Below are 13,821 nucleotides of genomic sequence, written 5' to 3' on the forward strand. Positions count from 1 at the left end.
TAAGGTAGCAGAAACAATTAAGAGATTTATCTAAGTGTACATGCATCCTAGAATCTAGGTTTTACTAGTTATAGCAACATAATTTAAAAATCAACAAAAATAAAGAACTAGTAACCTCTTTATTGTTTGACTGTGATCTTGTGACTTCCAGTTCATTGCTATGGATGAAGGATCCAATGTAGCACCCCAATAAGGGAATTAGACTCACAACACCAAAAGCAAAATGATGAAACCCAAACTAAGGTTTATATGAAATTCTCCAATCCTTAGGAAATAGGTTGACAAATCGTTCACAAAGAGATATATAGATAGATAGAGAGAGAGTGTGTGTGTGTGAGAGAGAGAGAAAGAGAGAGAGATAGAGACATAAAGAGAGAGAGAGAGAGCGTATGGAATTTTTTTCGGATGGATTAATGTAACAGCCCAAAAATTTCAACAAATTTAAACATTTCAAAAGCGACCCATTTATTAATAAAAGTGTTTACAAACTATTATTTCTAAAACATTATTTAAAATCAAAGTCTCCCAAGATCCAATCAGTTGTAAAACCAAGGATGTGTACGGTCACGTCTTCGTCCTGTCACTGTCCACTGAGTTACCTAGAAACATAACCCAAACTATAAGCACGAAGCTTAGTGAATTCCCCCAAAGTTCCAGCACATAAACATAATAACAAATAAACAACATGCATACAGAGCCTTCAGCCTGTCTGGAACGCCCCACCAACCTACAGTCTATCTGGTACGCTCGCAGAGCCTTCAGCCTGATTGGAACACCCCACCGGCCTACCGTCTATCTGCTACGCTCACAGAACCTTCATCATGACTAGTACACCTCATTGGGCCTTCAGCCTATCTGGAACATTCTGCGGGCCTTCAGCCTGACTGGTACGACCCTCAGGCATGCAGTCTATCTCGGACTCCCTAGGTCTTATGGCCTTTAGCACATAGTAGGAACACCTCAACCCAACCACACACAATATGTCAACATATATATACCCAAAACACATATAACATAACAACATATCGATATAAACATTACCAGGTTTGTTGAGTGACAACACAAAGCAGTATAGTCTCAACCCACCCACACCACGGAGAAATATACACAGCTAAACATATAACCTGTCAACAGACAATTAGGCAGATCTTACAGATCGCTAAGCATAACATCATCCTATATACCAGGATACAGATCTAACAGATCACTACATCATACCAACATGCGATAAACCAGGATAACAATCCAATGTGCCGACCTTGGTGCCTTTGACCCGAAAGTACAGTGAGAAAAACTCACCTCACAAACCGAACAAAAGGTGATGAGGTCCCAACTCCGAATCCCAACTTTAAAACCAACACCTACTCCAGTCAAAAGACCAAACACAATTAAACTCCCCCAAATACCCTCAAGGTCCAACTTGGTCAAAGTTAATTGGTCAAGGTCCAAAAGTTAATATCTCTTCCCAACGGAGTATGCCTTGCGTACCAAGAGAGTACACCCAGTGTACTCTGATGTTGACCAAAAACATGGCGCTGACCACGTGCACTCAACATACCACCAGGTAGGTCCAACGTATGCAACCCAGGCCCAAAACTCTATCACGAGCTTATTCCATTAAGCATTGTATAAGATAGTTATCAGTATTTAATCCAAACTTATATCTTGTCTATTTTATCATATCAATCAATTGCATACACGATCAGTTTGACTTTAAATCCTAAATTCTATGAATATTTGATTATCTTTTTGAAAACTTATTTCGTATCTTAAACGTTATAAATAATTTGACGATATTTAGTTACCTTTCTTAATAACTTTTTTTATATTTTAAAAGTTATAAATATCTGTTGACATTGTCGCAACAACAGCCATCGTAACTATTGGGATTGGAAAAGAAGAAATGGTCAATCTGAAACAATGGTGTTTTGGGATAATCGACACCCAGTCAATGACTCTTTAGTCAAAAGTTCCGACCACCGTCAACATTCAAGAAACTTCAATCGGTTGATCCTTCAATTCACCTTCCCCTTTTGGGGATTTTCTTTGCTCAATTTTGAAAAATTACCCATCTCATAGAATCAAGCAATGACGCCGGAGACGGTGACGCTGATACTGGTCAACCTCGCCGGAATAATGGAAAGAGCTGACGAGTCATTGTTACCGGGAGTTTACAAGGAGGTTGGAGAAGAGCTCCACGCTGACCCTACTCGGTTGGGATCGTTGACCCTTTTCCGATCAATCGTTCAGGCGTCCTGCTTCCCTCTCGCGGCGTACTTGGCGATGCGCCATAACCGTGCTCACATCATAGCTTACGGTGCTTTCCTTTGGGCCGCCGCTACTTTCCTCGTTGCATTATCTTCCTCATTTTTTCAGGTAAATTACTCAATTTTTTCGCTTTTAGATTGTTCAATTCCTTAATTTTATCATCTATTAATGATTAAGGGGTGTTTGAATTTGGGTATGAAAGTGAACAGGCTTTATCAGATAATCAGAATCAAATGATGCATTTGTCTCGAATTTGTCATCGAGACAAAAAAAATTGAATTTGGGGAAAAATTTCGTTTGACTATAAAAGACATGTCTATATTTGTACGTAGAATATGCTACTTTCATAGTGGTTTAGAAGTATATTCGACTTCTAAATGGTCTAAAAGTAGTAAATGCAAGCATTTTTATAGGTGTAAAAGTTTTGAATTTAAGGGTCTTTGGGATTTCCTCCCAAGTATTTACATGTGTGAAATGACTTCTAGTAATGCACGTTTTTGTGCTCATGGTAACAAGCATTCTTGTGTATTTATGGTGCATGTTTGATGTTTGACTTCCGAAAACATATTATTACTTCTTTTAAAGGAACCAATTTGGGATTTTTTTTTTCCTTTTAAGTTAAATCATGCTTATAAACATAAAGGTGCATGTTCCTAAACCAATAGGACTTAAACCGAGTACTTATTCTATTAAGTCGTTCTTTCTGTATTAAGCAACTGTCTGTCTGGATAAAGTGTTGTATACATAAGGTCTGCTTTTTTTTCTTTTCTTTTCAGGTTGCAATATCTAGAGCTTTGAACGGAATCGGCCTTGCAATAGTAGGACCCGCAATCCAATCATTAGTAGCCGATTCCACCAATGATGAAAACCGTGGAATGGCTTTCGGGTGGCTACAACTAACAAGCAACCTCGGTTCAATCATCGGTGGACTCCTTTCCTTACTTTTAGCCTCCACCACATTCCTCGGAATCTCCGGATGGCGAATCGCCTTTCATCTCGTCGGAATCATCAGTGTCATCGTCGGAATCATGGTCCGCCTTTTCGCCGACGACCCACGTTTCAAAGATTCCAAAACCCCTCAAAATGTCGGAAAAAATCAAACTTTATTATCCCAAGTCAAAGAGTTAGCCCGGGAGGCTAAATCCGTCATTAATATTCGGTCTTTTCAGATTATTGTGGCTCAAGGTGTTACGGGTTCGTTTCCGTGGTCGGCATTGTCGTTTGCACCCATGTGGTTGGAACTTGTTGGTTTCTCTCATAAGGATACGGCTTTCTTGATGACTTTATTTGTGATTGGGAATTCGTTTGGGGGGTTGTTTGGAGGCCGGGTTGGTGATATTTTATCGAAGCGGAATCCGAATTCCGGGAGGATTGTTTTGGCCCAAATAAGTTCGGCATCGGCGATTCCATTAGGGGCGTTGCTTTTGTTGGCATTGAAGGACGATCCTTCGGCTTTGTTTTCGCATGCTATCGTGTTGTTTGTCACGGGTTTTTTTATTTCTTGGAACGGCCCGGCTACAAACAAGTAAAGTTCTTACTTATTCTCTTTTCTTTTTTTTTTTCTTTTTTTTTTTTTTTTGTGATTAGATCTTTGTTCATGAGCAATTTCATTCCTTTCCTGATTCCATCATACCAAACACGTCTACAGTCCTATTTTTGCAGAGATTGTTCCGGAGAAATCACGAACAAGCATCTACGCATTAGACCGATCATTCGAGTCAATCCTATCGTCATTTGCTCCTCCAATAGTCGGAATCCTGGCCCAACATGTTTACGGTTACAAACCGATTGAAAAAGGATCCGAAACCATCGAAACCGATCGCGTTAACGCCACCTCATTGGCTAAAGCCCTCTACATTTCAATCGCGATTCCGATGACATTGTGTTGTTTCATCTATTCCTTTCTGTATCGAACGTACCCAAGAGACCGAGAACGTGCCCAGATGGAAGCTCTTATAGAAGCCGAAATGGAAACTCTGGAATCGGAATCAGAAGAACAGAAACCGAGGTACCGATTCAATGATGATGATGATCATGATGATAGAACGAGTATCGATATGGAGTATGGTGGTGGAGATGATTCGGTTGTGTTAGATGAAAGCGATGAAAAATTGTTGCTTTATAGACAATTGACATTTGCAAATATGATTCATAGTTGATATTTGATATAGCTTCTATACACTTATACAAAGAGAAGTTTAATTTCCTTAAAGTTTATAATATACAATTGAAAGTTCTTTCGCATATGTTATCTTAAGATATTCTCGGGCAATTCGGGCATGTTCATGCGGGTTTTCGGGCAGAGATCATAACAAATTGTCTGTTTCTAACACATGTAATATCTACGAGTCCACAACTTCTGCACAAGTCTTTAAGTTCACTTTCAGATAGAAAGATACGGCTTCCTGATACTTGTCCGATAGTCTAAAATAACAAAATCAAAACAATCCATTAGTTTTAATAAAAAAAAATTATTTGTATTTTTCATAAATTGAATTTTGTTAATTATCCATAAAGCCGAATACATACCTCGCGTATAGGTGATACAAAGGGCATCAATGGATAAGGGACGTCTAGTATATAAGTGGTGGCAACAAACACTCCTCCAGGCCGTAAAATTCGACTTATTTCAGCTACCTGTTCCACACAGTCTGAATCAGAGACTTCTAATTGTGGTATCAAACAGTCTGAATCTGATACAGTCAGACCAGTAACAGGCATAGCCCGTAAAAAAGAATGCTAACCCCAGAAGATGGTGAGGGCCAACAATGAAGAGCTGCACCAGCATGCACAGCATCTATAGAACTTGAGGCAAATGGGAGTCGTGCAATATCAGCTCTAACCAAAATTAAGTTCCTTAAAATCACATTATTTTTTAATCAGAAACGATATAAAACGTGTAGTATGTAGAAGTGATATATGAAAAACTAGATTTGTAATTGTACTCGTTTGATATGTTTTCCTCTTGCTTAATGAAGTCATAACACTGTTTTAACATGGACTCTGAATAATCTAGAGCAACAACAAGAGAAAACAGCCCGCTTTTTTGAAAAAGCCTTGAGAACATTCCACTACCACAACTAGCATCAATAATACTTCCTCCAATTACTGGATTAAGATAATCTTTCATCATTTCAAACTGTAGAAAATAAAGAACAAAAAATTAAATCAAGTTTTCTTTTAGAATACATGTTCAATAGAACATATTACACAGATATATCATATCACCTCCTGCTGTGGGCCCGGGAAACCACCTGATATTGAAAAAGCCTGTCTCCAGCCTCTTTCATACAAGAATGATACTAAAGGCAACCTGTGATCAAGAAATGAGTTATTTTTTTTTGTTATATATATATATATATATATATATATATATATATATATATATATATATATATATATATATATATATATATATATATATATATATATATATATATATATATATATATAATGAGTTTTAGTTTTTATATGTTTAGTATACCTGAAAAGCTCAGAAGAAGCAGGCTTGTATTCACCATATTTTTTGGTGCCACTGGCTACTGTTAGATCAAGATGTGTTTCATTACCACTATAGGACTTTTTACAGGTGCTACATTTTAGGATAGATCCAGGGGTTGAATCTCTGTGAGAAGAATTTGCAGAAAGAATATATTAAATTTTAAAGTAAGTGAAACAGATGGTTAAAGAAAAAGATAAAGATTTAAGATTGAAGAAAATTAACTCACACTGAGAAAACTGGATCACCATTCCATATTAATGTGTCATAACAAATGGGGCAAGCCAATACCTGCTTCTTTTGATTTGGATTTGCTTCTTGTTCATTTAAATCGGTTCCCTGCATAAAAAGTAAACGAATCATTGAAGGAAAAATGTTAATGATGTAAGGAAAAATAGCATTTCCTTCAAAGAAGTGAGCTTATGATTTGAATGTTACACAGATAGGAAGACTGTAATCTGGTATTAAGTGTAAGAGAATTGCAGGTTTAACTTTTATAGAGCCTTCTTGTTCTCTATTTCAACCATTAAGTTTGTAATGTTGGTTTAGATGCAGGTGATACTTATTTCAAATACCAAAAAGTTCCATTCGATTTTGTTACTTCTAAATCAAATGGATTAACATTAACCTTCTTAATCAACAAATGTGTTACAAGTAATTAGCAAATAACTTGTGATATTTGTTAAAATGATTATGCATAATAACCTAGCAATCGGGATAAATCTACGTCACTTTGAATCATTGTCCTACACCTATGCAAATGCAATAGACTGATCTTATTAAAAGAATCACAACGAAAACCAATTGAATGATTCTTTGAAAAAGTGCATAAATGATAAAACTCAAGCAACTGTCTCGATTCAGTTTAAGAACCTAAAATTGATAATTAAAAAAAAAAATTAAGCAGAAGTGAAAGGCTAACCATACAGAGGCCAACACTGCAATTCAGTCATTTAATCACATTCAATGTCTAATGAACCAAATTCATTTGTTATCCACTATCACTACATGAAAATTCACAGGTCGCAATTCTCGCTCAAAAATTCAGATGCATACACATACCAGGACGGTTTCGACGGTGGCGATTGCAGGTGACGCGCGGACTTTTGCAGCAAAGTTCCGATAAAGAGGTGAATTCACCATGAACGACGGAGGTTTATCGAGAAAACGAGTTGACATACCACTACTAAACCGAGTCGCTACCGTAGCTAACGAAAGGTTGCTTGGTACCATCGTCGCCATTTCGGTGGACCTCGATTGAGTGGTCTGTTCGCTCAGTTGCAGTCTTTTCGCAAAAAGAAAAAGAAAAAGAAAAAATAACCCAAAATTAAATAATTAAATAATTAAATAATTACAAATAAAATAACATGTTGTTACGTGTGCAAATAATTGCCGGCCAAAAATAGTTAGTTAAAGAAACAATTACATAAATGGGCCTTATGTTTATCAAAGGTTATCATTTCAGTCCCTATTAGTTTCTTTTGGATAAATATGGCCTATACTTTCATTTTTTTACGTTATTGGTCTTTAACCCTAAATAAATAGCTTAAATATATCTTTTAGATTTTTTTTTATCATTGTAAGTTGTTTAATTTGCAAATTATAAAATTTTTACCCATTAAATACCTTCACCCCACCATCCACTCCCCTATTACATCTCAAAATCGAAAAAAATCAAGACACTATGTTCCCTTCAACATCTCAAAACCACCACCATAGGGGAATTTCTTCTATGTCATCGTCATTGATGATGGGAGCTTCCACCATAGAAGTTGCTTTTGAGAACTGATAGTCATAAAAGTCGACCTGATCAATAAATATTCGTCAACATCACATTATAATATGAGGTTATTGTCAGTGTAACCCAACAATGTTTAGTATATTAGTTTAAATGGTCGCTCATGATTTTTTTTCCGTTGAAGGGTACAAACTTGTGCTTTTAGGTTTTAAAAAGTCATTATGGAAAATTTGAAGGAGCCATCCTAATCATCAGTTTGCATATGTCACGTAGTTGAAGACCCAGATGTTTGTTTCTCTGTCTTGTCCTCTCTTTATCATGTCTTGTCCTTTTAACACTGCCTCCTGAAACACTTTACAAATCAAGTCCAAAATGTTACCAATCAACCCTTGTCTCCATAAATCCTTACATAATAAGTCCCAAAATTACCCTTTTAACCCTCGATTAATCCAATTTATAACATTCGGCTCCCAAAACCAACACCCCACTAAATATTATTGATTTTAGGGCCATTATAAAATAATATAAATTATAAATTTACATATTGGGGTTTCAGGTTTATTATTTAATTACTCTATTTCAAACAAGATACTACAGTTTTCAATGTGGAGCATGCTACTATAAAAGTTGTCTCATACAAAGTGACAAAACATGAGAAAACGTGCATAAAAAATCAACACACGTTTATACCTTTTGCATTTTATTATTTAATTACTCTATTTCAAACACGATGTTACAGTTTTCACTGTGGAGCATGCTACTATAAAAGTTGTCTCATGCAAAGTGACAAACACGAGAAAATGTGCATGAAAAATCAACACACGTTTATACCTTTTGCATTTGATATTTTCAGTTTCGTTGCACCAGATGTTTTAGAGCTCCAAGATTTATAGATGTTTTTAAAAGAATTAGTTTTGTCATAAAAAAATGAGGTTGCAACGTAACTTGTTGCTCGTTTATCCGCTACATTTATGTAAAACTTTTATGATTTATGAATACTTAGTTAAAAGTGACGAAAAGATATTGCTTTATATATAATTGGCATTTGCAAATATGATTCATAGTTGATAACTTCTATACAGTTATGTAGAGAACTTTAGTCTCCTTCAAATTTACATTTAAATCAATTTCTTGCAAATTATTCATGATACAAATGTTACACGTTATCTTTAGATATTCTAGGGCAATTTGGGCATGTTTATGCAGGCTTTCGGGCAGAGATCATAACAAATTGTCTGTTTCTGACACATGTAATATCTACCAATCCATAGGTTTTACACAAGTCTTTAAGTTCACTTTCAGATAGAAATATACGGCTTCCTGTTACCTGCCCGAGAGTCTAAAATAACAAAATCAAAACAATCCATTAGCTTTAATAAACATTTAATTTTTTTTAAATAGTTTCAAATTTTGTTAATTATCCATAAAATTGAATACACTATACATACCTCGCGTATAATTGATAAAAAAGGTATAAATGAATAAGGGCCATCTACTATGTAAGTTGTGGCAACAAAAACTCCTCCAGGTCGTAAAATTCGATTTATTTCAGCTACCTGTTGCACACCGTATAATTAATAAAATGAAAATGAATATAACTATTATGAGGTTGTGTGATAGTTATTGATTGGGTCAGTCCAATGCCTCTTATCAGACCCCGTAAGAGACATATCAGAAACTATAGGACCGAATCAAAGGCTTCTAATTGTGGTATCAAACAGTCTGAATTTGATCGAGTCAGACCCAACCTCTTACCAGACCTAGTAATAGGCATATCAAACAACCCCTAAAAAAAATACTTACACCAGCAGATAGTGAGGGCCAACAATGAAGGGCGGCACCCGCATGCACTGCATCTATAGAACTTGAAGCGAATGGGAGTCGTGCAATATCAGCTCTAACCAAGATTAAGTTCCTTAAAATCACATTATTTTTTAATCAGAATGATATAAAATGTGAAGTATGTAGAAGTAATATATGAAAAATTAGATTTGTAATTGTACTCATTTGATATGTTTTCCTCTTGCTTGATGAAGTCATAACACTGTTTTAACATGGACTCTGAATAATCTAGAGCAACAACAAGAGAAAATAGCCCGCTTTTTTGAAAAAGCCTAGAGAACATTCCACTACCACAACTAGCATCAATAATATTTCCTCCAATTACTGGATCAAGATAATCTTTCATCATTTCATACTGTAGAAAAAGAATAACAAAAAGTTAAATCAAGTTTTCTGTTACTTAATGCATGTTCAACAAAAGACATTACACATTTGTATCATATTACCTCCTTCTGTGGGCCCGGGTAACCACCCCATATTGAAAAACCTTGTCTCCAGCCTCTTTCATACAAGAATGATACTATTGGCAACCTGTATCAAGAAATTACTTTTGTTTTTGTTTTTGTTTTTTTTAAATAAATGAGTTTTAGTTTTTATAGGTTTGTTGATTAGATTGTAGTATACCTGAAAAGCTCAGAAGAAGCTGGCTTGTATTCACCATATTTCTTGGTGCCACTAGCTACTGTTAGATCAAGATGTGTTTCATTACCACTGTAGGACTTTTTACAGATGCTACATTTTAAGATAGATCGAGGGGTAGAATCTCTGTGCTATCAATGAGAAGAATTAGCATAGAATAAAATTTAAAGTAAGTGAAACAGATGGTTAAAGAAAAGAAGTATAAAGATTTCAAATTGAATAAAATTAACTTACACTGAGAAAACTGGATCACCATTCCATATTAATGTGTCATAACAAATGGGGCAAGCCAGTACCTTCTTCTTTTGATTTGGATTTGCCTCTTGTTCATCTGAATCAGTTCCCTGAATAAAAAGTAAACGAATCATTGTATTAAAAATGTAATGATGTATGGAAGAAAACTATCATCTCCTTTGTGACCTTATGATTTGAATGTTACACAGACTTTAATCTGATTTTACTATTAGAATCACAATGAAAACCAATCAAACGATTCTCTAAACGAGTGCATAAAACCCAAGTAACTATCTCGATTCAGTTTAAGACTGCAATTCAGCCATTAATCACATTCAATGTCTAATTAACCAAATTCATTCATTATCCACTATCGCTACATGAAAATTCACAATTCGCAATTCTCGCTCAAAAACTCAGATGCATAGACATACCAGCATGGTTTCGAGGGTGGCAATTGCAGGTGACGCGCTGAGTTTTGCAACGAAGTTCCGATAAAGAGGTGAATTCACCATGAACGACAGAAGTTTATCGAGAAAACGATTTGACATACCACTATTAAACTGAGTCGCTACTGGAGTTACCGAAAGGTTGCTTGCTGCCATCGTCTCCATTTCGGTGGACCTCGATTGAATGACATGTTCATTCAGTAGTTGCAGTTGTTTTACAAAAAGAAAAAGAAAAAGAAAAAATAACCCAAACGTAAATAAATACATATAAAATAACATTTTGTAATGTGTGCAAATAAATGCCAACCAAAATTAGTTAAATTTTTGTTTGAAGGATGATGGCTTATATTATAACACTACTTTCCTAAAACCCGACCCGAATTAATCTATTCGACTCAACAATTGATAATCTATGCTTCATTTTTATTTGCTTAAGTAATTGAATTTGACTCAAATTTATAAATCTGAATGATATTTATGTTTAACAAAAAATGGAGAGTGGTCGGAATTGCCCTTTTTTGTTTCAAAGGGTGTCCAATCCATTGCTTTACGCAAAGGATGTAAGAAATGCTTATAGCATGGGGACTTAGGTGAGGAGACAAAAACACTATGATCTACTACAAAACGCAATGTGTACATGTTTTATGAAAAGATATTAGTAAAATAAAGTTATATGATATTATTCTCATTTTGATTTATCGTATAAGTATAAAAGATGAATCCGGTAAGCAAAACAAAACTCTAATAAAAAGAAATTTCTTTAGAACCAATTTTGTTGATCTAACATGCAAATCTTGGGTTCCTTATTGATGGACCGGTTCAATAAAATATAAACATGGAGACATACATCACATGAATTACCTTGGATGATACTAAACGACAAATTTTAACAAAGGAATAAAATCAATATTATGGATCCTATCATCGGCCACTCGGGCTTGTCGCTGCTAAATGTATTAGCGGCGACATGTCGCTGCAAAAAGGTCGACGCTAATGCTTCGTCGCAAATGTCAAACCACTGTCACTATTGGTTTGTCGCTGCTAAAGGCGTTGCCGCTGATATATATATATATATATATATATATATATATATATATATATATATATATATATATATATATATATATATATATATATAACATTAAACAATGTATAACATGTATAAAAACTGCCACAATTTTATAGAAATACTAACCCAAAATATTAATTTATACATACACAACAAATCCAAAATATCAATCTATACGCTGATATATATATATATATATATATATATATATATATATATATATATATATATATATATATATATATATATATATATATATATATATATATATATATAACATTAAACAATGTATAACATGTATAAAAACTGCTACAATTTTATAGAAATACTAACCCAAAATATTAATTTATACATACACAACAAATCCAAAATATCAATCTATACATACACAACCAATCCAAAATATTCTTTCAAAAAAAGTGCAACGTATCCATAATATTCTTCCAAACAAAACAGTTCATAAAATAGCTACTGGTCCTCATCACTATCATCATTTCCTTCGTTATTATTTGGTGGTGGCAATGAGCGAAATCAATCTTCCAATGCTACAGAACAGGTCGGGTCCTTTAGTATCTTTTGTAGCATTTCTAACTACAAAGAAAACAAAATATATTACCAGCATATCATGATAGCATTGTACTTTCCAAAAATTATCCAAATAAAAAAAATACCAACATATATAACTATAATCAACATATCATTATAGCATTCTACTTTCCAAATACACATTATATACATTATAGCATTGTAATTTTTTCATTTTTCCATAATAGCAATGTACTTTCCAAAAAATTAACAAACTACAAAATACCAACATCAAATTATAACCAAACTACAAGATACACAATGTTGCATATGCATTATATCAAAATATCAAACCATAACCAACATAACATTATAACATTCTATTTTCTATTATAACATTGTACTATATACTAAACAAACAATTACCAACATATCATTATAGCATCCTACTTTTTTTTCGTTTTTCCATTAGAGCACTATATTTTTCAACTTAAACTAACAATTACATGTGATTGTGGTGGTTCTTGTGTCATCGGGTGTTCCTGATCTTACACAGACACAACCGTAAGAGGTTTACGCCCAATGCCTCTTGTATGTCCGTGTCAAACACCCAATATTCTTTCAAAATATTTTCTTATATCACTTGGTGTTAGATCGCTTGTTGAAGAAGAAGCTTGGGTTTGTTATTTGATCTCCTGGAGTAAAGCATTATGTATTTTCAAAAAATGATAAACATCATAAAAATTAGATTACTAAATACCCTTGAAGATATAAACACTTATATGAAAATACAAATTAACCACTTACCTATTGTTGCTCAACTGCAGGACTATAAAATACCCCTTGGCGATTGGAATTAGCCTTACGAAATGCTTCTATTCGAGTGATATCTTATTTAACATTAAAAATTAGATTAATTATACTTTAAATAAACAATTTTATATATATATATATATATATATATATATATATATATATATATATATATATCATAACTTACTTCTTTGAAACATACATTGTTGTACGAGCTAGACCCCCCTCTGTTTACAACTTGTTGTTTTGCACGGACTTCTTTGTTTGACGCTAAATGCCTTAAAAATTCGGGCGTTTGAAAATGTTCGACTGCCTTCACCCAATTTTCAAGTGACATACCCTTGGGGGTGGGGTTGTTTAATGCCATTGGGATATTTATAGGCCCCCTGATTTCCTTAAAATAAGAATGATCTTTACTTTTTCAGCCTCTGTAAACTTTTGCAAGACTCGAATCAATACTCCACAACAATTGAGCACGCTCTGGATCCAAGTTAACCTTATCCAAATCAAAATTATTCTACAAATAAAAAAAGTTAGTTAATTAAATAACAATCAAAACTAAACTTAAAATATTATCCAAGTTACCTTTAGATGCACGATTGTTGCATTCCTTAAAGTCGAGGAAACGTTGTTCCAACCAGATACGCTAATAGGGACGTTCTTCCATAAATATCTCCCTATTTCATGTGTAAACCAATTAGTTGGCTTCCCGACAAGGGAATATGTGATCTCCCTGTCAAAATAT

At 34.2% G+C, this 13,821-nt stretch overlaps 3 protein-coding genes across 3 annotated transcripts; 1 reads left to right on the forward strand and 2 right to left on the reverse strand.

The window, feature by feature from the left end:
* Positions 1-1,850: 1,850 nt before the first annotated feature.
* On the forward strand, positions 1,851-4,510 carry UNE2 (Major facilitator superfamily protein). The gene is made up of 3 exons (XM_078973147.1): positions 1,851-2,376; positions 3,045-3,793; positions 3,917-4,510. Exons 1-3 carry the CDS (start codon positions 2,089-2,091, stop codon positions 4,425-4,427), a joined length of 1,548 nt encoding a protein of 515 aa, XP_078829273.1. The 5' UTR covers positions 1,851-2,088; the 3' UTR covers positions 4,428-4,510.
* On the reverse strand, positions 4,404-7,074 carry LOC145014719 (putative methyltransferase At1g78140, chloroplastic). The gene is made up of 8 exons (XM_078973148.1): positions 6,830-7,074; positions 5,997-6,106; positions 5,753-5,893; positions 5,497-5,581; positions 5,214-5,407; positions 5,013-5,124; positions 4,798-4,905; positions 4,404-4,692 (listed from the first exon to the last, which is right to left on the reverse strand). Exons 1-8 carry the CDS (start codon positions 7,007-7,009, stop codon positions 4,552-4,554), a joined length of 1,071 nt encoding a protein of 356 aa, XP_078829274.1. The 5' UTR covers positions 7,010-7,074; the 3' UTR covers positions 4,404-4,551.
* A 1,450-nt stretch (positions 7,075-8,524) lies between these two features.
* On the reverse strand, positions 8,525-11,217 carry LOC145015695 (putative methyltransferase At1g78140, chloroplastic). Its single transcript, XM_078974169.1, has 8 exons — positions 10,655-11,217; positions 10,221-10,330; positions 9,972-10,112; positions 9,794-9,878; positions 9,509-9,702; positions 9,309-9,420; positions 8,954-9,061; positions 8,525-8,844 (listed from the first exon to the last, which is right to left on the reverse strand). The coding sequence occupies exons 1-8, from the start codon at positions 10,946-10,948 to the stop codon at positions 8,704-8,706; spliced, it is 1,185 nt and encodes a 394-aa protein (XP_078830295.1). The 5' UTR covers positions 10,949-11,217; the 3' UTR covers positions 8,525-8,703.
* Between the last annotated feature and the right edge of the window lie 2,604 nt (positions 11,218-13,821).

Source organism: Lactuca saligna, chromosome 9, assembly GCF_052625555.1.
Source record: "Lactuca saligna cultivar CGN05327 chromosome 9, ASM5262555v1, whole genome shotgun sequence".
In the NCBI taxonomy this organism is placed as follows: Eukaryota; Viridiplantae; Streptophyta; class Magnoliopsida; order Asterales; family Asteraceae; genus Lactuca; species Lactuca saligna.

What these genes read in the sequence shown, in the direction of transcription:
- UNE2 (XM_078973147.1), top strand. Translation starts at nt 2,089, where the DNA reads ATGACGCCGGAGACGGTGACGCTGATACTGGTCAACCTCGCCGGAATA. An exon ending in TATCTTCCTCATTTTTTCAG is followed by an intron (nt 2,377 to 3,044) that starts GTAAATTACTCA and finishes TTTTCTTTTCAG; the next exon opens with GTTGCAATATCTAGAGCTTT. An exon ending in AACGGCCCGGCTACAAACAA is followed by an intron (nt 3,794 to 3,916) that starts GTAAAGTTCTTA and finishes ACACGTCTACAG; the next exon opens with TCCTATTTTTGCAGAGATTG.
- LOC145014719 (XM_078973148.1), bottom strand. Translation starts at nt 7,009, where the DNA reads ATGGCGACGATGGTACCAAGCAACCTTTCGTTAGCTACGGTAGCGACT. An exon ending in CCACCGTCGAAACCGTCCTG is followed by an intron (nt 6,107 to 6,829) that starts GTATGTGTATGC and finishes CTTTTTATGCAG; the next exon opens with GGAACCGATTTAAATGAACA. An exon ending in GCTTCTTCTGAGCTTTTCAG is followed by an intron (nt 5,582 to 5,752) that starts GTATACTAAACA and finishes TCTTGATCACAG; the next exon opens with GTTGCCTTTAGTATCATTCT.
- LOC145015695 (XM_078974169.1), bottom strand. Translation starts at nt 10,948, where the DNA reads ATGTTATTTTATATGTATTTATTTACGTTTGGGTTATTTTTTCTTTTT. An exon ending in GCTTCTTCTGAGCTTTTCAG is followed by an intron (nt 9,879 to 9,971) that starts GTATACTACAAT and finishes TTCTTGATACAG; the next exon opens with GTTGCCAATAGTATCATTCT. An exon ending in ACCCGGGCCCACAGAAGGAG is followed by an intron (nt 9,703 to 9,793) that starts GTAATATGATAC and finishes CTTTTTCTACAG; the next exon opens with TATGAAATGATGAAAGATTA.